The sequence below is a fragment of the Penicillium atrosanguineum genome, assembly GCF_028827265.1.
Source record: "Penicillium atrosanguineum strain IBT 20685 chromosome Unknown utg000001l_segment0_segment0, whole genome shotgun sequence".
NCBI lineage: Eukaryota > Fungi > Ascomycota > Eurotiomycetes > Eurotiales > Aspergillaceae > Penicillium > Penicillium atrosanguineum.
In genome coordinates, this window is record NW_026623133.1 from 1,904,284 (window position 1) to 1,925,481 (window position 21,198).

Below are 21,198 nucleotides of genomic sequence, written 5' to 3' on the forward strand. Positions count from 1 at the left end.
AACTCGCACATATTCTGCTTTAGTTCGGTACGGAGCTCTCTGTATTATATTTTAACTGTATGATTTTGATACCCCTTAGCATTCGGAAAATGATTGGGATTTGATATTCGCCTCTTTTCAACCTTGCACGATTCCATTTAGGCGAACTCAACAGGGGATGATCAATGTCATACTATTGAAAGTAACCATTATATGTAAACTACAAGCCCATCCATGCAACCTTGGCAAGATGGTCGGTCTTCTTCCGGCTATTCTTGATAATGCCAAAGGACTTCAAATCTGACAGAGCGCCATAAAACAAAGTCATGACGATGCGGTCATCGCACTTCTTGCCCTGTTCGGTTTCGAAAACACCATGGAAAGCCTTCCACAAGTCATGAACATTGACTAGTACACCGGATTCGAGGTAGAGTTGATATAGAATAGCCGTAGCAGGTTGCTTGGCAGAGATTCTGGCCCCAGAGGCATCAGGCGAGGAAAACAAGTAGTCGAAGGGGCTTGTCATAGCACGCTCAATTGCAAAGCGGGGACGGGGTCCAAATGTTTCTTTCAAAGGATTGCGCAGATCGAAGAGGAAGGCTTCATGTAGGAACAGATCCTGAGGCGGGATCAAGGTTTCTGCGAAATACTCCTGCAGAGCGCCAATCAAGAGATCAAGAATCTTGGTGTACTCGATGTCATGCTCAGGAAGGTTGGCTTTGGCTTTGCTGAGCTGGATCCGCTGCTGGACAACGGTTGTCTTTACGACGGAGTTGTTGATGTTGTATTCGCTGCGTAGGGGGCCGAACTCTGCATATTTATCTTGCAAGATTCTTAACTCGACTTGGATCTCACCGAGAGATATTTGGTCGAACATCTCCTTGGGCAAAGTCTCAAGCACTTGTCCAAGCTTTTTGGAATCCAAAGTCCTTACAATAGCCAGCATATCGTCGACTATTGGAGACTCACTCAGCTCCCCTGAAAGGGCCTTCACAGAAAGGTCAGAGAAACTGGTCTTTTTCGTGCCCTGGGTGTATTGGAGACACGAATAGATGAGCCGAACAGCCTGGAAGATTTGGCGCATATTTTGTTGTCCTGCTTCAAAATGCTTAAGAGCTTGCTCAAACAAATGCTCGTTGTTTTCCAGCAAAGCGAGCACTTCATTGCCAGAGCCGCTCTCGACAAGGTCCTCGCAGAACCTGACAAATCATTAGACAAAAGATCAAGATTGGAGCAGGAAAGAGCGCTTACATCCGGAAAGAGGGCAGATTTCTGATAGCTTCGCAGAAACGGCCTCGCGACATTACTGACGGCACTGAATCTGCCAAAAATGTTGACAAGGGGTTGGCAAAGAAGTGTGACATATATGCGTACTGCATGATGTTAGAAAGACGGCATTCTACTAGATAAAAATCTTACCTTGACCATGCGACTGAATGCCTCCGGTGTCAAGAAGTAGTCGCTTGCCCTCTCAAAAAGGAGGCTAGTGATATTGCGGCCAAGCCACATCTTCCCACTCGGTTCAGCCTGAAGGGACTCATAGATGCGGTCGACACAGTTTCCTGCTTCTTGAACCTCGAAATGCTTCCCCTGAAGCATGGCAACACATGAGCGCGGGAGTCTACTCTCAAATAGCTCAACAGAGGTTGAGATTCCAAGCAAAACTGTGAACGGAATACGATCAAGCCAAGATCTAACAATTGTTAGCAGGGATTTTGAAATGCGAGGAATTGAATCTTACTTGAAGAGTGACAACAAATCAGTTAGTAGCCCTGGATCGAACGCTTCGCTATCTCGCAGAGCAAGAACCAGTTTTTTAGTTCCTTTTCTTTGGACGTAGTCATGAAGCAGGTCCAGATCGTACCCGAGTGATCGGGGTCCCTTGAGCTAGTTAGTATGAACAAGGGAAGGATTGACATGCATGAACATACAGAACGATCCGTGAGGAATTTCTGGTATCCGTCATTGCCTTCGGTATTGGTGACAGCCGCTCGAATGATGTTCTTCAGGGATGTTTTGAGGTTGGGTGCGTCGCCAGATTCTAGCACTACAACACCACCCTCCCCGCTCGTTATCAGTTGATCGTTGAGGCGAGAGAGTAATCGGCTGAGGGAAGACACGTTGGATCCAACGGTCACCAATGCCGTGGGTATACATCCATTACACCTGAAAATATCCGGTCAGATCGCAGTTCGAGTGTTCCTCTGTAGGATAGGGCCGTACGTTTGGGGTGATGTTCCTCTCACAAAAGACAAGACGTCTGTCAGGACCCCGGCATCAACATCCTCGAGGATTTCCTGTCAATTGGCTCACGTTAGCGACGAAAAGTCCGCACTTACATGCCAAAGTCTCTCCTACCTGAATCTTGTCTTCCTGCTCGGACCATAGCTGTTTGTAGGTATCATGGCGCAGTTGAACACACTCTGCAGTCTCTTCCCCGTCCAACAAAGGCAAGAAGCAATGCGCGCCTGATTGTTGTCCTCCATTGCCGGTAGATGAGACCTTGCGACGCTTCGAAGGGCGTTCACTGGGAGCTTTCCCAGACTTTGCGGGCTGGTAAACGTACACGCCCTGAAAAATGTCAGTTTGCAGGGAGAATCAAACACGTTCTCAGTACCTACCTGATATTGTGACCTGTCTCTGGCCAGTTCCAGAGCATCCTCTAACCCGTCGGGATCCATAGCTTGTCCCAATTGACAGGCGCGCGTCGAGGGATGACTTCAACGGGGGCGGGAACCACGCTAAACCCGAAAAGTGGATTAAATGGTTTTCCGAACTTCGCGACTTCAACACTTCATGCTCGACCCAACTCCATATGCTCCGCCAGCTTGTTCGAGGAGCTTACCATGTGGGCCCGTCCGTTTCTAGGCGTGCCTTTTCCGCTGTAACGGCGCGTCGACTCGACTATGGCGGGCCCAACGATAAGGTCAATTTCTTCGAACAGGACGCTCCCGGAAGCAAGAAACGACGGAAGATCGACCCCGAGGCCGAAGAAAATGAGGAGCGAGGGGAGGTAGAGGAAGAGCTCACGAAGCTTCAGCAAGAGCTCAAGGTTCTGGAAAAAGGCCCGTTCGCCCCCGACAGTCCTTTTATCCTGGGGTTGCCAGAAGACGACAGGAAGATTGCCCTGGAGGCTCTACGGAAATATGACGAGGAGCATGGTTCAGCGGAGCAACAGTACTCCCTAGATGAAGTGTTCGACGATGAACTGGACAACATGCTCAAGGAGGAGTTTGAGGGTCTCGCGCTGGAACAAGAGAACTGGCAAGACAGCGCCAGAGAACGGCGAAAATTGGCTGCCAAACGCCCTTCGGCATTGAAGGCTACGAATAAGGAATCTCAGGCATATGCGATACGATTCAAAAAGGCTCTCCAAAAGTTCACAGAAAACGAGTCGGATGAACGGACGAGGCAAGAAGTGTGGAAATCCTATCGCCGGTGCAAGCAGGCTATGCCGGGATTTATTAGCGCACTTCCTCCGAATGTCCTTGACATTGTCTGGGAATCTCAAGCGACAGCACAGTTGTCGAAGGCCACACGATCTACGCATCTCCAAACTCTCGCCGAAGATGCCAGGTCCATCGACCGACCCCTCGCCACTCCCCAGATTCTTTCATACATCGATGCTTTACATCAAGGAGGTGCCACTACGCAAGCACTGGAGCAGTGGGAATCTTACCAAGCTGAGCTATCTAAAAAAAAGGAAGATCTTGAAGAATATTGGATGCAAGGTGTCCGACTCTTCGCGGCTGAAAGCAATCCCCAACGAGCTCAGGACATCGCTTTAGCATTCCTGGCTAATGATAAATCCCGCCAGCCTCGTGTCCTGATTCCTGTTATCACGGCATGGGGTAGAATGTCCGGGAAAGACGCAGAGGTCAAAGCATGGGCATTATACCTACAATTAAAGACGATGCTAGGCCCCGACATGACCATGGAGGACTATGATCAGGTCAGCATTGGTCTTCTCACCGCAGGACGGTTGGACACTGCAGTCGCGATCTTCAAAGACATGATGGTGACCGGTCAGGATCCCGCCAACGACTCGACAGCTGTATATCAAGCGGCTCTTGGCCTAGCAGGCAATCTCCATGCATCAAGCATCGATGAGCACGCCGTCAACAAAGTTTCTTTATCGGCACTTACGATGCTGCCTCGTCGATTCCAGAACCGTTTCTTCTATGCCAGCTGGATGAAGAAGCTCATTGGAATGGGTGAGGTTGATTCCGCTGCTCTAGTGATCGAATTGATGTATGAGCGAGGAGTGCGACCCGACTCGAAGCATTTGAATGGTTTGATAGGTGGTTGGCTTCGAGAAGGAAGCGCCAGTGCGCGGGATAAAGCAGAGCGACTCGCCTGGTCCATGATTCAGCACCGAATTGACGCTGCATGGAAACGATTCCAGCCTGTCGAACCCACTCCTCGAGTCCAAGTCAAGCACAACGAGGCTGAGGCGGCTCGCATTCCCAAGTTTATGAAGCGTGAGGTACCACACGCTGGCATCGAAACCTTCTCCATTCTTCTTCTTTACCACACCCGCCGAGGCGACGATGATATGGTCAAGTACTTGGTCAAATGTCTCGGCGACGCGCATATCCAACCCAACTCCTATTTCATGAACCATCTCCTCTACGCCGAACTCCGGAAACAAGATATTCGCTCATTATGGACCAAGTTCAAGGTCATGTCTACAAGCGTCCAACCGGATTTGGAAACATATGCGTGTCTCTGGGACTGCGCCAAGCTGCAATACGATCGTGGACGTACGGCTTTCGACTCCGGATTCCCATCTGCGCGTGAGCTGTACGGAAACATGGTACAGTGGTACTCACAACTCTCCCCTCGCGCCCAAAAGACGACCTCGGAACAGTTCTCGAAGGAGCTGTATGACCAGATCGTGCGCTGTTTCTGCCTCTCTAAGGATCTCCCGGGCACGCTTGTTACCCTTCAATCAATGCGAGCCTCCTTCGGCTTTGCGCCCGACGAAACTACAGCCCGCATGATCGTCCTGCAAGTTGCCCGCCTAGCCGGAGTCCCAGCTGGAACACCCAAACACCGTCTCCGCCGCCTATCCTCGACACCCCGCAGCAAAGAGAGCATCGCCCAAGTTGGCCGACTCCTCGAATTGCTAGGACATCGCAAGGAGCAGGCTCTTAAAGCACAAGGACTGGATCTCGAGCAGCTTGATCCGCATGAGGCACAAGAGTACCAAGTGGAGATCATGTCTAGTTTACTGCGGATCGTGATGGCTCGGACAGATGATTTGGGTCCAGAGCGCATCGAAAGCAAACTGACTCGAGCTGCGCACGAGATGCAGGTGTCGGGAATTGACCTTGGATCGGCTCTAGGAGTTGAAGATAGCAAGCTGCTGTAAATTGGGTTGGACTTTGCATCAGGCGGCGTTTTGAGTCTTCAGCCCGCTGTAAATAGGGCCTGTATATTAATTTATTTCTGCCACCATGGGAATGCATATTGTTTTCCTTCTTAGTTCAAGACTTTATAAAGGGTTTCGGAATATGCAAGATTTGATATCAACCTAAAATGCATCAACCCCCAGGGGGGGGATAATAAAAACACCATCCAGAAAGAAAACCCATTGCAGCAACCCATAAAAACCAACATAATTTTACAAGCCCAGCATCTATTTCTTTCCCTTGCCCTTCTTCTTCTTGCCCGGAGAGCTCACAGACTCGGCCTCAACAAGCACCGCATCCTCATCACTCTGCACACTCAGCGTGGCACTCGTTGGCGCGGCCTCAGGAGCCTTCTCCGCCTCAGCAACACCACCCTCCGACCCATCCAGCTCCTTCATAAATCCCTCCTGAATAGAAGCCTTCTTCTTCCCCCAGAAGGCCTTCTCCTCAGCCAACTTAGACTGATGCTCCGCCATGCGCTTGCGGTAAAGATCATTGTTCATCATCTCATTAGCCGACTGGAAGATAACCTGTCCCCAGTTCGGAACATAGGCGTTCGCCTCAGCGACGACATCCTTGACCTCCTCTTCCATTTCTTTCTCAGCGAGCTGGAATCGCTGCCACAGGTCGTCGCCGACACTGCCGCGTTGCAGAAGCACGGTGAGGGCTTGTTTCTGGGAGCGCAGGGCGAGGACGCGGCGGATATCTTCCGTTGCGCGACGGAGGAGGGAGGTTTTAAGGACTGATTCGGGGACGGCAGGGAGTTTCTTTTCCGTTTGTTGAGCGGAGGGATCAAGGTGCATGAGGGAGAAGTAGATGTCGCGCTGGAGGTGTGCTGGGAACCATGGCTCGAGGGAGGCAGCCTTCTCTGTTGGTAGGGGTCAGTGATTTGAAGGCTTGGAACAGATAATGCTGCGGGTTGATGAATTCACATACGGGCCTTGCGCTTTCGGTATAGAGAGGAGAACGTAGCGAGAGAGCCGATTAGGACACCTAAGTAGGCGAGGGGGACGGCGAGACTGAGCCAGTCCACCATTGTTGCGGTTGTGAATGTGCGTAAGGGAGCGAAAAAGCGGAGTGAAGCCCCAGGAGTTAAAAGAATGTAATGAATAGATCAGAAGCCGGTCATGATCTAGGAGGAATTGGGTGGAAGGGTATCGTGGAAGACTATCTAAGGCGCAGGGCCACAACCGCAAAGGCCAGGTGTTTTAGTGGGTCGACGTCACATGTTCACGCGAAGTATAGAAACTCTAGGTTTCACGGTTCATCAGCTAATTTACGTTTTATCGTGATATGCACTTGGTTTAATCATATTTTTCTTTCGAATTCTAGATGTACGTGATGCCCGTAAATTTCCAGTTGCGCTTGAAATACTCTCATATCCTTAGATATCAGAAAATTAAGGAAACAAAAAACGAAAGAAACATGAGGGGTACTAACAAACACCTTGCCCACCAGAGACCACCAGATACAAAGAAAGGATTGTAACATATTAACAGTGAAATAGAGAAGGTAGAGTGGAGACCATCACAGTGAGTAGCTGGGGTTGCCCATCTGCTGCTTGGTATTATGGCTGATGGGACCGATCTCCTGCATGGTCTGCATGTCGTCCAGAACGGCGTTAAATTCATCGGTGAGACCCTTAGCCACAGCAGTACGGTCCCACTCGCCGCGCTTGCGCCAAATATAGTCCATGAGGCAGGTGGCAACTTGCTCCAGCTGCTCAACCGAGCACCCACTGGTCTGCTGGGTAAGCTGATCGTGCAAGTGATCAACGTGCTCGAGGTCGAGGATCAGCTCGGGTGCTGGCTCCTCATTGAGCAACTGCTGCAGGTTGGCGGAAGAGTTGGCGGCCGGCTTGGCAGACTCACCGAAGAGAGGAGGCTGAGGCTTGGATTGGGACTGGCTGCCATGAATGGTGACATTGTCGTCTGCCTGGTACTTGGGAGAAGGTTGGCTGCTGCCTCCTTGCTGAGTGTCCGGTAGGTGCTCCTCCTGAGAAATCCGATCGGGGTATTGTGTGAGATCGGGATATTCAAGTCGAGAAACCTGAGGACTCCTCTGGTAATGGTTGTTGGATAGCTGCTCCGAAGATTTCTTCTCTGAGGTGGACTGGGTGGTAGAAGCCTCGTTGGTATAATCCGCGGGCTGAGATCCAGGAGCCATTGGCGTCATTGGATCCTTCTGGGAGAAGCTCGACAGACCAGACTCGCGGCGGACCTGCTGAGATGGTGCCGTGTGCGAGTAAGCAGGCTTGGGCTGAGCGGAAGGACCGAACGAGCTGTTCACAGTGTCTTTGCTGCCAGAATGATCATCGGAATTGGACATGAAAACATCACCATCGACATCGCCATGGGTGCCGTTGCTCTGGGCATGAGGGCCATTCTCGTTGAGATCTGACCCACCACCATTGTGGTATCCGTTGTGATTACCATTTGTGAAGCTCACACGCGATTCTCGTGTAGGGGTAAACGGACGTTCGGCGGCCTGAGTGTCAGGAGAAGGTACGCCTAGATGAACAGGCCCAGTCGAAGGGCCAGACTCGGTATTGCCATGAGGTACATTTCCAGTACCAGGTCGGGAAGGCTGGCTCTGTTCGGTGCGAGCACGCTCAGCTGCTGCCTTTTCACGAGCAAGTTCACGCTGGTAAACATTTTCGCATTCTGCAACGAGGACGGGGTCGGTGAGATCGATGTTAGCGATGTCAACTTCGACATTCGCCAGCATCTCATTCGCTCGCATGGCTTTCTCAGCGTCCCCTAACTGACGAGCGTCCTTCGCGATGCGCTTGACATCGGCCAAGAAGTCGGAGGGACGCTTATAGTAGCCATTCGAAAGGCGCTTCTCGATAATGACGATATCCAGATTGTAGAAGAACCGACCCGTGGCAGTCTCGCGAAGACCAACCACACCGTGCTTGTCGAAAGCCTTCTCAATTGGACGCTCAAACCCTTGTTGATCAGGAGGCAAATCACTGGTCACGATGTCGGGGTCCTCTTCCTCCCACAAGTACCGGATGGTGTTTTCATCAACCACGCCAGAGCGGAACCGCTTGTATTTTCTTAGCTGCTCCATGATCGGCTGGATCCGAATCTTCAGACAGTTGAGAATGTGCCGGTCCTTCTTCTTCTGAGCCTTGAGTTGCTCCTTGCTCATCTGCGCCTCAGCTTGTGGGGGAGGGGGTGGAGCGACCTCCAATTCCTCGAGCTGGCGCTTCTTGCGATTCTCGGGATCGGGGAAGTCAGCTGGAGGGGTTTTGATGTATTCGACGAGCTTGGCGAAGAACTCATGGCGAGCGGTGTGATCCGGGGCTTGAATGTCAAACAGGTTCTTTTTGGAGAATCCGAACATCTTCTTCAGAAGAACGGGATCCATCTCATCGTCTGCCGACTCAAGAACACCGAGCAGCAAGACTGGGTCAGACGCAGGTATTGACTGCAGGAGACCGAGGAATGTAGAAATGACAGCCGGGCCAACCGTCTCGGCCCAGGTCTGGACACTGGGGATATAAATCACACTGGGCTTATGTCGCTTGACTTCCGAGAAGAGCTGAATGACCGTTGCTTCGGGTGACCGGGTGGAGTCGCTGAGCAAAGTAGGAAGATCGAATGCTTGAACATGCAGCCCTTCGAAATGATGGAGCAGAGCGGCTGCAAGGTACTGCTGGCCCATGCCATATCCTCCTCGAAGAAGCAGACGTGGTCGGAAGACACGCGACCGATCGAATTCCTGGATCATTTGCTCTCGCTTGAATCCATTCCCATCGTCGGGCTCTTCGAATTGGGCTTCCTCGAGTGCCGTGAGCTTCTTTCGCTGAGGGAGGACCTCCGAGAGCGAAGTCTCGATTTGAATCAAAGACTGCCGAAGCAGAGGCTCCACATTTTGAGGCAATGAGGATGCACCAGATGCGGTGGAACGTTCGGAGGAAGGAACCATCTTCTTGACTGCAAGCATAAAGTCCTTGGGAATCACATCGATGGTCTTTGGATCAATGATGAGCTTCTTATCCGATTTGTAGATCTGGGGGTATTTGCGCTGCACAGCATTAAGAGCGGCTTCCGTGCAGAGTGCTCGGAGGTCAGCACCTCCGTAGCCCTTGGTGATCTTGGCCAGCTCGTCCTTGATATCCTTCGGGAGCGCAGGGTCCCAGCCCTTGGTATGAATGTCGAGGATGGCACGTCGGCCGTCGAGGTTGGGCAATGGGAAATAGAATTCGCGGTCAAAGCGACCAGGGCGACGAAGAGCAGGATCGACGGAGTCCGGTCGGTTCGTAGCGCCGATAACAATGACTTGGCCACGACCGTCCATGCCATCCATCAGCGCCAGAAGAGTTGAGACAATTGAGGCATGGATTTGTTCCTGTTTGCTAGATCGGACAGGGGCCAGTCCTAGAAACATCAAGTCAGTAAAGAGGAGTAGGGACAAAAAGAAGGAGCTTCTTACCATCAATCTCATCGAAGAAAATGATGCTGGGCTGTGTCTTGCGCGCCTCTTCGAACAGAAGTCGCAGTTGACGCTCAGCCTCGCCAACCCATTTGCTCAATGCATCTGCGCCCTTTCGCATGTAAAACGTCACCTTGCGACCTTCCGAACTCACACTATTTGCCAGGGCACGCGCCAAGAGCGTCTTTCCGGTACCGGGAGGTCCATGGAACAAGACACCTCGGGGGGCGTAATGTGGAAGCGTTGGAAGATCTCCGGATACAACAAGGGAAGGGAAACCATCTCCTTCAGCTGATCGATGTGGCCCTGCAAACCTCCCACGCTGTCAAAGTTGACGTTTATGTCAACTCCAAGTGGGTCCGCGTCGGCCAAGGACTGCTTGTCCTTGATTTTGCCGAAGTTGGCGGGTGTTCCAGAGAGGCCTTGAGCATCGCCTGCATGACCCTGAGGGGCAAGGATACCTCCACCAGGTGCAAGCCCGGTACTTTTGGCCTGTCCTTCATCATCACTGCTGTCGCTGTCAACGCCTCCAGTTGTAGCAGCTGCACCGTGAGGTCCAAGGATTGACGATTGACCAGCACCGCCGAATGGCCCAAATGTCGGGAGAAGGTTGCGCTGCCAGCCGCCGCCACCGCCGCCGCGCCCACGGCGAGATGGAGACTCAGTCGCTCCATCATGATCATTCTCCTCGGGATTGAACATGATCTCTGGGCGAAAGAGACGATAATCGACATGCTTGCGAGTGCGCGTTGGCTTATCGTAGATAACTTTTTCTGCAACAGCTTGACGCCGGGTCTTCCTGGAACCCTTCAAATCTTCAAGCTCATCAGCAAGTTCTTCGGCCTCATCAGCAGTGTAAGATGTACCGCGTGACCGTTCAGGGCGCTTTCGCAGGCCAGGACGACGACCAACAACAACGCTTTCTTCCTCTTCAAGAGCTCGGCTACCCTTGCGGGGCGAGCCACTGGAGTGGACGGAGTCTGAATCATCCTCGTCTTCCTCTCCTTCGCCTTCCTCGGGCTCGAAGTCACTCTCTTCGCCTTTTTGCTGTGAGCTTCGAGATGGTTTCTTACGGCCAGATCGGCGAAGTCGATCAGACGGCTCAACCCCCTGTTTTTCCTCGGACTCGGGCTCTTCCTCATGGTCGTTGCGAGTAGGTCGGCTTCGTCGGCGGGTGATAGGGCCTTCGTCGTCTTCATCCTCATCTTCTTCAATCTTGGCATCTTCATTCTCTGATTCCGGGACTACGCCCGAATCATGAGTCATATCAACATCGCCCTGGTCAACGTCGTTGGCCATTGTTGTATCGCCTTCGGCACCACTCTGAGGAAAATCGCTCTCTAGGATCTCCAGAGAGCCCTCTTGAACAACGCTCGTTTCGATGCTCTCCTCGTGGATTACAGGTTGCTTCGATCCTCGGCTGGACCGGCGGGTGCCATGTCCAATTTGTGCCTCTGGACTAAGAGTACCTCGTTCGACGGTCTGCATGTGGTGACCTGAATTTGTCAAAGCGTACATATCTTCCGAAGCGCCGCGCGTACGGCGAGTGATCCTTCTGCTGTAGAGTTGTGCATCTTGGAGAACCGCACGAGGGATTTTAAGTTTGACGATAGTGCTCTTCAGCGGGCTTGGAGGAACCATCGCGGATTTTGAATCTTCGTCCTCATCACCCGCAGGCGTTTCCTCGTCATCGGATGGCTCTTCGTAGAGCGGTCGGCTCTGGGTGGTTCGTCGACGTGCGGTTCCTCGCGCATTGCGAGGGATATTAGGATCATCCTGATCTTCCTCCTCGGACTCAGACGCAGCCACGCTGGAAAGCTCATCACTACTGATGAGACTGTCATCATCGGACACGATATCAGAGGCACGGCGTTGGCGCTTCTTAGAGGGGCGTGACTTCTTTTGCGGGCTCGATTTGGACTTGCGCGCGGTGGGCCGAGCAGGGCGATCGTCGCCACCGCTCCAGTCTTCGTCATCTGAGTCGGACTTGTTGACGATCTCCTCGAGGGAGCGTTTTGCGTTGTGGCGCATGGCGACGAGACGGCCGAGATAGGGAGTTCACTGGAGATCGAGTATGTTAACGATGGAGCAGAAGGAAAATATTGACGAGGTAGAGCTAAGTGAAGATGTCCCAGCGTAGGGTATAGTGCACTCGAGATCGGACAACCGATTTGTCGAAGTCGCGGTAGCAAGGAAGTGGGTGGGAGCTTACAAAGGATAAACAGGCCTTCGTCCAGCGATGACACTGATACCTCAAGAGGCACGTAGGCCGTAGGAGTAATACTTAACAGGGGCCACCGAGGTCCACCACGACAATTGCTGATCGACAGGCTGATTGTCGCGGACGGGAGCGATGGTGGACCGCTCTGGAGTTGGGAAGGGTCACTCACGGACTCGACGCGTGAGAAAACGGGAAAACGGGAAACGAACGGCCCCTAGGGAGTGGGTAGTGCGGAATAGATAATTGGAAAAGGACCGGAAAGCAGGCCTTTTTTTTTAGAAAGAAGCATCAACAGGCAGAGGGTAGGGCGGAAGGGACTCGTGAAGGCATTCAAGGCGTTCACACGCATTCGCTATCGTCAGCCACATGTGGCTCAACTAGAATTAGTCATCCCGCACGTGCCACATCATGAATGCACTCGGGACGCCCTGTCTCTGCGTGGTGGGGATTCTGCCCCCATTGATTCCCCTTCAGGATGTTCATTCAGAGCTTTCAGTCAATAGAAAATAACGGTATTCTTCCATTCAATACCCTGTACGGCACCTTTCGGACCCGATCGGGGTTGGGAGCTTGGGGCGACATGGTTGTGAAAGGAGGTGTCAGAAGGCAATCAGGAACATGGAGCAGCAGCCGCCGGAAGCTCCATGACATTTGGGTTGTGGCTCCCTTCCTTTGCTGCCCGCCAGAATTCAATGACCTGATATCATGTGATGGCTGACTCAGCAATTCTCCCTGTATACCATTCTTCCTAGGCCCTTTTGAACCGTCTTCGTAGGTCTTTTTCCCTTTCTTTTCCAAGACATCTCATTAGATGTTTCTTTTCAGAATGCCTAAAACTAGAGGATATGATTGTTTTTCGAGGTTTCTCCTCGATGCACTTGAAGAGAGCAGCAGCGGGAAGTACTTGAGCGACTGACCACAGCGTCTTAATTTGTATCAAGTGTGACATGGGCAACAACGGAATTATTGTCGCCGCCAGTAAAGCTATAGCTCTATTCAATTGGAGCCACGCCCAAATTCCTATCCCAATTACTCCGAATAGTAAAGCTGTACTTCAACGCCAAGCCCGCTTTCCCCAATCCAGCAACTGCGCTATACCGCTTTCGCCAGCGCCAGACCGCGCAGAGCGACCAGCTCTTCATCAAATTCCCCAGAGCCATCACATACACCCCATTCTGCTCAAAATGTTGCTACGACAATCTTTCCGCCAGGCACCCCGTGCCATGGGTATTTTCTCACCAGGCCGATCTGCCCCTAGCAAGCGGACGTTGACCACCACTCCCATCCGGCTTGACTCGTCACCACAACAGCCAAGTTCCTACCGGGAAGGGGTATGTTTCTTCCTACTGATTAAATGATTTGAGGGGGTCTTCTACCTACAATTTGGATAATATACTAATTTGATCGTGCAGATGGCGAGATATAAGACCTTTACACGCCCCTTCGGCAAGGTCTTCTTGGGTGCCGTGCTCGTTTACCAGGTGATCTACTGGTCCTGGCTGAAGCTTGAGATGGATGAGTCCAAGCTGGAGAAGAATGGTACGTCTCTTTTATCAATAGAACTTTCATGTGATGTACTAACAAGGCCCTAGAAGAAATGTCCGCCTTGGAGAAAAAGGCCCGGGAGCTAGCTGGCTCCAAGAAATGATTCCCCTTTGGATGGATCTAATGAACTGTACTATATCACTCACAAATTCAACAATGTAACCCACAGTCTAAATCCTCCTGAAAAGAGAGAAATTCATATGGAAATGTACGAGCACGGAAACCCTTGAGGCAGATTGTACAAATTGTCGATTAAAGCAACGACCAACTCTCTATTAAACCAATCGAAACAGACATGAAACATTACTCGGAAGCCTTACGCTTCCGCTTATTCCCCTCGGAGATTAGTGAAGAACCAGCCACACTCTTATCCATAACCGGTCCATCACCAGAAGAAAAACACCAATCGCGGCCTCTCTCCCCCTTCTTGAAATGTTCGATGTCGATATGATTGAATCGCTCATCTAGCGCCGCAGGGCCGTGACTACGGAGTTCGATAGTGCGGTTGCAGAAGCCACACCAAAATTGCGATTGGTTGGCTAGGTCGAGGCGGCTGGCATTGAGGGTGGACTTGGTTCGGGTTTTGGGGATTCGATGTTGTTGGTTGAGGTGCTGGGTGTAGGTTTCTTCGCGGTAGAATATGCGGCCGCATGAAGAGCCCTTGGCGGAATCGTGGGATCCACAAAGCCAGCTTGCGACGTGGAGGTGCTGGGAGCTTTCGTGGCGTTTCCAGTCGGCTTTGCTGCCGAAGGATTTGGCACAATGGGGAAATGTGCAGCCATAAGGACGCTCATGACGTTTTTGATGTTTTCTGGTAATTTAATGTTAGATGTGCTTGGATGGCTGTTGCTTAGAAGATTGACTTACTTCATCTCACAGCGCAGCCGAGTGCGTTTGGAGCAGATGTCGCATTGGAACCAATCTTGCTTATCATCGTTGGTTTCCGGGGTCGTCGAAGAGGTGTCATCGGAAAGTCGCTCCAAGGCTGCTGAGAGAACCTTCTGTAGCATCTGGCGCTGAGGCTGGGATAGTTGGGGGTTCTCGAGCTCGACCTCGATTCCCTCGTCGCTGTGTTGGCTTGGTCGTCGAGCACGGCTGTTCATCATCTTTGTCATCGCGTTGATCAGATTATCCGCTGCGTCCGAAACAAATGTTTCTGACTTGGTATTTGCCTGTTCTGCTGTGGTGCTGTGAGCCTCACTGAGCCCCAGTGATCCCAATGCAGGGAAATGTGTCGTTTGAGTATTTGAGATTGGTCTGGGTGTCGCAGCCCGAGATGATAAGAAATCAACACTATCTTGGGTGTGATGCACATCGATGGCATCCAGTTCCATCTCGGCGGATCCCAGATCCTGCTGTGTCTCATTCAGAATGTCATCCTGCGAAAGGCTGTCGTCGAGTTGTTGATTGGGCTGGTGGCCGATGACGGTCTCATACCAGTCCATGGATCTGATTCGGTTAGTTTATGTAAATACAGATAAAGTGGGGAGTGCTTACTTCTTCAGCAAGGCTTCGCCATCTTCCTCATTATGCATACGGCTCAGGTGTTGCTTGAAGTTATCCAGTCGGGGCCACTTCTTATTAGGCCGTGGGCAGCTCTTCCCGAAGCAGAGATACATCATTTTCGGGCCGCGCTCGGGCTCTTTATTGTGCACACATTTCTTGTGGCGAGCCAGGTCGTTGATGGTGCCAAAGCCTTCTTTGCGAGCGCAGTTGGGCTCGTCACACTTGAAAAGCTTCTGATGACGTGCCTCGTGTTTCCTTTTATCGGATGGGCACTTTCCAATCCATGCGCAAGAAGGGTGGTCACATTTGACGGAGCCCTCCATGGACCCTGAATAGTCCATGTCTCCAGGAAACAAGGAGGCAGGGCCGAGGTGAGGTTGATCAAACATGGCGGCAGCGTCGCCAAACCCATATTCCTTCACGCCGATATGGGGACTCGACAGGTTGTCCATGCCATAAGAAGAAGCTCCAATCGACTGTGTTGCACAGCTTGTACTTCCGTAGCCGGAGTCCGAATGTAAACTGCTCATATACTGACTCCCACTCTCGGAAGGAGTTCTATAGTGAGGTTTAGAGAAGCCGCAGTCGGGGTCGCCGACAGTTGAAATATTCATATGGGACATGGACTTGGGATTAGGGACACCGGTGACCTGCAGCGGGTTCCACGCATCCTGGTCGCCCGTCAGGCGAGAAGGGTAGTTGGGGTAGTAGAAGTCCTGGGGATCTGAATTCCACTGGTTCATGAAGGCGGGCTGGTTCTGGCTCTCCAGGGAAGCCAGATGCAACTCGAGTAGCGGATTCGATGTCGAGTCACCCATAGCTAAGCCTGAGGGACGAAAGTCGGAGAGATCAGAGGGATGACAAGCATCAGGACCGACCATGATACCCTGCAGAACGTCTGTAGAATCGTGCCAGCTCATCTGAGGATCCTAAAAGGATGTCAGCAAGGTAAATAGGAAGCCCAGATAAGCAGGGGTGAACGGACCCCCATAGTGTCAAGAGTAGATTAGTATATCGGCGACCGGTCCGAACAACTATGGGACTATGGGTATATCAACTGAAGGCTCGGAACGACGAAAATAAAAGAACGCAGAGAAAGGGAAAAAAAAAAACCAAAAAAACGGGCAACGACAGCAAATAAATGCAGGATATGCAGCTCCCCTCCTTTCGGAAAGCCCCTAACAAAACGAGGTGCATGCAAACCTAACGCACGCGAGAAACAAAAAAAAAAACACGCACCCGATGAACTCCACTTCGCCCCGAGCCGGTTTAACCACGCGGACCAAGGGAGGGAATGCCATCAGAACCGCGTCAAAACCCGCGCGATAATACACGAAACTCCAGGAAAGTCTGAAATGAGACAAGCCGTGGAATGTGCATGTCATCCCTTGATTGCACAGCCCCGCTGCACTGTGGGGGGTTTCACCCGGGTGATCATGAGGCTGCGAGATCGTCTCCTTCTCATACTGGTGAAATATACTCCCGAATCCCGATGGCGTTCATTAGGCCGATGTCTCGATGTCTCGATATCTCGATACACCGATGGTCTAGATGGCATGAAACATAGCCGAACACATTCTCCGCCCCAAGCATTCCTCAATATTTCCACGGAGCGTGGCTGCAGGATCCCAATCGGGCTGTGACAGGGACGATCGGCACCTCGTTTCCCGATTGCCATGCCGTGTATCAAGGGATCAAGAATAAACATTTGACACACGGCCTTGAAACGATGACATTTGACATCCACGCGTCCTCTCTTAGGTCTAGGGCTGGCCCACCCCTTGTAAGGGTCTCCCCAACCCCCTGTAGCAATTAGGCTTCTAGTCGGCTGAGTTCCGCCAACAGATATGATGGCTCATATGCTATGCACATGGGGATCCGTACGCCACGCCGGTCTGAGACAGAATTCTCTGGCCCCGAAAATATGTACACAAAACCCGAAGAGATCGTCCGGAGCTCCGTCATTCCACACATGCGGGATATACCGACTCGAACTGGTTTCTACTACAAGCGGACAGGCTAAGCGAAGACAGGAGGAAAGGCTATCTATAGAAAGACACACGAGGGCGGAGGAACATCCTAATCGGTCGAGGTAAACAACAGGGAAAGGTCATCCCTTTCTAAAGGATTCATCCATTGGCGTGACGTACTCGCTGCAATCAACCGACAAGTGACCGGGGTCAAAAAGATAGAAAGGGGTATATACACGTATACACACGCCTTGAAATGCAGATCGAAAAATAAGAAAGCAAGAAACATGAATGTCGTCAATCACATCTGAGAGGAATAGCTGGAGTAGCTGGAGGTATAGGGCCCCGTCGTGTAGGGGGAGTTGGGAGCCACGGGCTGGTATGCCGGATAACCCGTGGCGGGGTAGAGCGAGCCTTCAAGGTGGGAACTGAGGGAATACGAGTGCGGCAGCATGGCAGCGTTCGCTTCAGGCGTCCTCGAGCGCGGGACCGCGTTGTATGGCGGTGGGTACGTCACCGAGTTCTGATGCAGGGGGTGGGTCTGGGCTTGCGGGTGGAGCGTGCCTTGGCCGAACTGGTTCATGTATCCTGCACCTGCGAATTGAGGATCGCCGGGCTGGAGAGAATCGGTAATCGACTCCGGCTCCATTGATAGTTCGCCGCCTGAAATAGACGGGTAGTTAAGCAGAGGGATCTCATAGGAGAAGGGCTGGCTAGCCGGCGCGCTAGCATTGCTGGTTGGAAATTGTGGCTGTGGCCGTGCGAGATGGGCTGACGTTCCAGAGCGATCGTGTTGCGGGTGAAACTGTGCCTGTGCTGCGAGGGGGGCTTGTGTTTCGGCAGACCTGCCGGCCTTGTCCACCTGGTGGACCTGGCTCGGCGGCGCGGCACAACTTTGTTTGGCGAGTTCCAGCACTGGCATGGCAAGTTGTTCCATGTGTTTCCCCAGGTGCACCGTTAGCTTTTTCCAGGATCCACAGATGTTCCCGCAGAAACGACAGGGTTCTTGACGCAAGGTGTTCTCTGTTTCATGGTGACACTCGTCAACTATCTTCCAGAGCCGACTGAGTTCCCGTTCACACATGCTGTCAGATAAACCGTCGCCTGCGTCTGCCGATCCTTTGGTTTTCTTTGCCTTAGGGTCGAGCATCTTATGCTCCCGCACTAGATGCTGGACGAAGTTGTCCTTGCGATAACAGGTGTGGCTGCACTCGGAGTTGGAGCAGGTCCACCATTCAAGTTGTCGATGTCGCTCATTCTCATGCCGAACCCAGTCTGCCTTGCGCTTGAATGATTTGGGTTCATTACACTGAGGGAAGCTGCACGTGAAGGGCTGCGCATCTTCATGGACGTGTTTGGACCAGTCAGATGGCTTGTAGAACTTCTTGACTTCAAAGCAAATCGGGCATTCGAATTCGGCGGGTAGACGATCGACAGGTGGAAGAGGTACACCAGGAGGAAATTGAGCCGCGGCAATAGCTCCCTCACCTAGAATGTAAGGCTGGTCGCGGCCGTGGCTAGTGCTATGGTCAGCAACCCGGAATCGGGTTTGTCCAGCCTGGGTGTCAGCAGGGCGCTGGGATGGCCAAGACGCCTCGCCTCCTTGAGCAAAGCAAAATTTACCAGCCTTGCATGAGTGATTGGCAACAGCAACCGAGTGCTTTTGTTGCAATTCTACCAGATGCCTATAACGACGCACTTGTGCCTGCGCAAACCGATGGATTAGAGCAGGCTCGAGCCGTGGACTAAGTTGCATGATCTGCGCCCTAAATCCTTCAAATGTAGGCACTGGCAGGCTAGAGACAGGTAGGAAGTCCATCACCTGGCCCTTGTCATCGATCATGTCAATTTCGTCTTCATCTTCCGCGCCGGCAGTGTTGGGTCTTGGAGCTGCACTTGCTGGCTCAGCTCCCACCTCCAACATGGGAGAGCGATATAGACCAGCGACTGGGGGCCCACCATGGGTGGTCATGAGATCCATCAAACCCGGCGTGACAGGCCGGGGAACCTCGCTTCGGCTTCGGACACGGCTCTTGGGGAGGCTCATAGAGCTCGCTTCTGGATTGGGTGATACGGCTTGAACTGAGTGACTTCCTCCAATGGCCGCCATTTGACCCGACATAGACATAAGAGCATTTGTCAGGCTAGGGGAGCGCGTGTGTTTATGCGATCTAGATGACAAGCTCAGCCTGTGACGGTGTGAACCGCTGTCTTTGCGCTGGGGCTCTTGAGGGGGTTGTTGAGCAGCAGTGTGGACGGTGGAAATTGAAAGATCAGACGCTTGACGCTTTAGTTTTGAGGACGCCTGCTGGAAGAAAGGACGCTTTAGAAGACTGTTACTCCGTCTCTCCTTGGTTTTGGGTTGATCATTGATGGATAATCTGTCGAAGGTCATCCCGAAATTGATGATACTGTTGTTGTCAATGGTCGCCGTTAGTGATGCCGTCTCCAGGTCTCGCGCACGCTTCTCAAATGCCACCATGGCGGCGCTGGAACTTCCCGGTTGCAGCACTTCGGCCCTGGGTGTTGAGTCGCGTGGAATATCCTGCCAGGGGTAAAGACAGAAGTTCCCGCAGGAGTCCGTCTGTTCAAGCGAATGATATATTTCAGGTGTTGAGCGATCGTTCCGGTTGAGCTGAGTTGCATCAGCGGCAGGAGACTCAGCACGAATGCTTTCGGCTTCGTCGGACTCTCCAGGAACTTCATCCTCGCTGCTCTCATATACCTTGACTCCGGGTCCTAGCACGGGTCGATTGGTAGAAGTAAACTGTAAGTTGAAATAGTCCTCCTGCTGAAAAGGACGATCACCAGTACTCCGCGCTCGGCGCGTCCTAGTTGCTGGAGATTTCTGTCGAGTCAAAGGAGGCTCGTCACCCACCTCACTGCTCGCCACGCTCACGGTTTCGGTCCATATTGAAATGGATTCGTTCTTCTGCTCGCGCTCGCGCTGACTCTTGAGATCATTCGGGCTCGGCACAAGCTCATCCCCCCGGGATATAGGATCGAGACCTCCAAGACCGGTGGTGGAATTAGGAATCCAGTTGCCGTTATGGGTTCGTGCCACAGAGAGTGAGCCAACCGATCGCACGTCGCTGTAATCGTCTTCATGGCCAGATTCACTAGACATGTCTCCCGGGGAGAGATGCACTGTTGACCTACTTGGACGTCTTTGATGAGTAACGGGGGAATCTCCCCGCGACACCTTACTGACCATGACGATAGGGCTTCTTCCTCTTGGCGAAGGCGAGGTCAAATCATCTCTTGACTGGCGATCGGTGGAAATTGTGAGCCCCGGAGGACCGTATGTCGTATTAGAGATACCGAGGCCCGGCTGAGGAGTCGCAAAAGATCCACGCATGGTAGTGGCACTACCCGGGACAGTCAAACTGCCCGATGCAGATATCGGACTCGGCATCGTATTTTCTGCGCTGAGCAAATGCGAGGTATTCACGCCTATCGCCGATGGCCGTCCTGTATCTTCGGCTGGAGCCGTTACGCCTCCACTGAAGGATGAGGTGACCTCGGTTTGCCAAGAATCAGAGCCGTTCACCAGCTCGATGTCCGACGGCACAAGATACGTGCTCGGCCTCGACGATGTATATTCATGTTCGCGACCCAAGTGAGTCTGCGACTGGATCGACGGGCGTCGACTTTCGTTCGGCGAACTGTGATTTGGACTCCCACCGACCGGAGTTAAGCGAATAGCGCTAGCATGAAAGTCGCTTTCCTCGGGATCGGACGGTGCAGAGAGATACGGGTCGGAGTTCAGCTCATGCAGCGTGGGCGACTGGCCAGACGGCGTCGACATGTCCAGAAAGTCGCGTGCGCCTAGCTTGGTCCACACAGTAAGAAGATCTGGAGTACCTTCTTCGGACGGAGGTGATAGAGGAGCAGTGGGAGCCGCGCTGACAGGGAAATCATGAGGATGCAGAGCGCTCCGAGCCAGTTCAGGGGAGTTATATAGAGTCCCACTCATCGGGATCTTGTGGTGTCAGCACCTTTTTTTTTTTTTACAAGTGAGAAAAGGATATCTTTGGATTATTCAGGCGGGCCGTTACTCAGGCGAGGCTGAGGGATCATGCACACATGCGCAACAAGTTGCAAAGATGGGGGCGGAAAG

General features: G+C 52.3%; 7 protein-coding genes across 7 annotated transcripts; 2 read left to right on the top strand and 5 right to left on the bottom strand.

The window, feature by feature from the left end:
* Positions 1-199: 199 nt before the first annotated feature.
* On the bottom strand, positions 200-2,660 carry N7443_000737 (uncharacterized protein; the record flags this gene model as incomplete). The annotated part of the gene is made up of 8 exons (XM_056880793.1): positions 200-1,178; positions 1,231-1,352; positions 1,399-1,672; positions 1,721-1,860; positions 1,911-2,145; positions 2,203-2,276; positions 2,338-2,550; positions 2,601-2,660. The coding sequence occupies 8 exons, from the start codon at positions 2,658-2,660 to the stop codon at positions 200-202; spliced, it is 2,097 nt and encodes a 698-aa protein (XP_056746031.1).
* Positions 2,661-2,794: 134 nt separating this feature from the next.
* Positions 2,795-5,353, top strand: N7443_000738 (pentatricopeptide repeat protein; the record flags this gene model as incomplete). Its single annotated transcript, XM_056880794.1, has 1 exon — positions 2,795-5,353. The coding sequence occupies one exon, from the start codon at positions 2,795-2,797 to the stop codon at positions 5,351-5,353; it is 2,559 nt and encodes an 852-aa protein (XP_056746032.1).
* Positions 5,354-5,620: 267 nt separating this feature from the next.
* On the bottom strand, positions 5,621-6,429 carry N7443_000739 (Sec63 complex subunit SEC66; the record flags this gene model as incomplete). Its single annotated transcript, XM_056880795.1, has 2 exons — positions 5,621-6,261; positions 6,330-6,429. The coding sequence occupies 2 exons, from the start codon at positions 6,427-6,429 to the stop codon at positions 5,621-5,623; spliced, it is 741 nt and encodes a 246-aa protein (XP_056746033.1).
* Positions 6,430-6,920: 491 nt separating this feature from the next.
* On the bottom strand, positions 6,921-11,867 carry N7443_000740 (chromatin segregase YTA7; the record flags this gene model as incomplete). Its single annotated transcript, XM_056880796.1, has 3 exons — positions 6,921-9,781; positions 9,837-9,948; positions 10,032-11,867. The coding sequence occupies 3 exons, from the start codon at positions 11,865-11,867 to the stop codon at positions 6,921-6,923; spliced, it is 4,809 nt and encodes a 1,602-aa protein (XP_056746034.1).
* A 1,374-nt stretch (positions 11,868-13,241) lies between these two features.
* N7443_000741 (uncharacterized protein) lies at positions 13,242-13,705 on the top strand (the record flags this gene model as incomplete). The annotated part of the gene is made up of 3 exons (XM_056880797.1): positions 13,242-13,388; positions 13,470-13,596; positions 13,650-13,705. The coding sequence occupies 3 exons, from the start codon at positions 13,242-13,244 to the stop codon at positions 13,703-13,705; spliced, it is 330 nt and encodes a 109-aa protein (XP_056746035.1).
* Positions 13,706-13,905: 200 nt separating this feature from the next.
* Positions 13,906-16,099, bottom strand: N7443_000742 (putative C2H2 finger domain protein; the record flags this gene model as incomplete). The annotated part of the gene is made up of 4 exons (XM_056880798.1): positions 13,906-14,413; positions 14,470-15,051; positions 15,100-16,037; positions 16,094-16,099. The coding sequence occupies 4 exons, from the start codon at positions 16,097-16,099 to the stop codon at positions 13,906-13,908; spliced, it is 2,034 nt and encodes a 677-aa protein (XP_056746036.1).
* A 1,280-nt stretch (positions 16,100-17,379) lies between these two features.
* On the bottom strand, positions 17,380-21,054 carry N7443_000743 (putative C2H2 finger domain protein; the record flags this gene model as incomplete). Its single annotated transcript, XM_056880799.1, has 1 exon — positions 17,380-21,054. One exon carries the CDS (start codon positions 21,052-21,054, stop codon positions 17,380-17,382), a length of 3,675 nt encoding a protein of 1,224 aa, XP_056746037.1.
* Between the last annotated feature and the right edge of the window lie 144 nt (positions 21,055-21,198).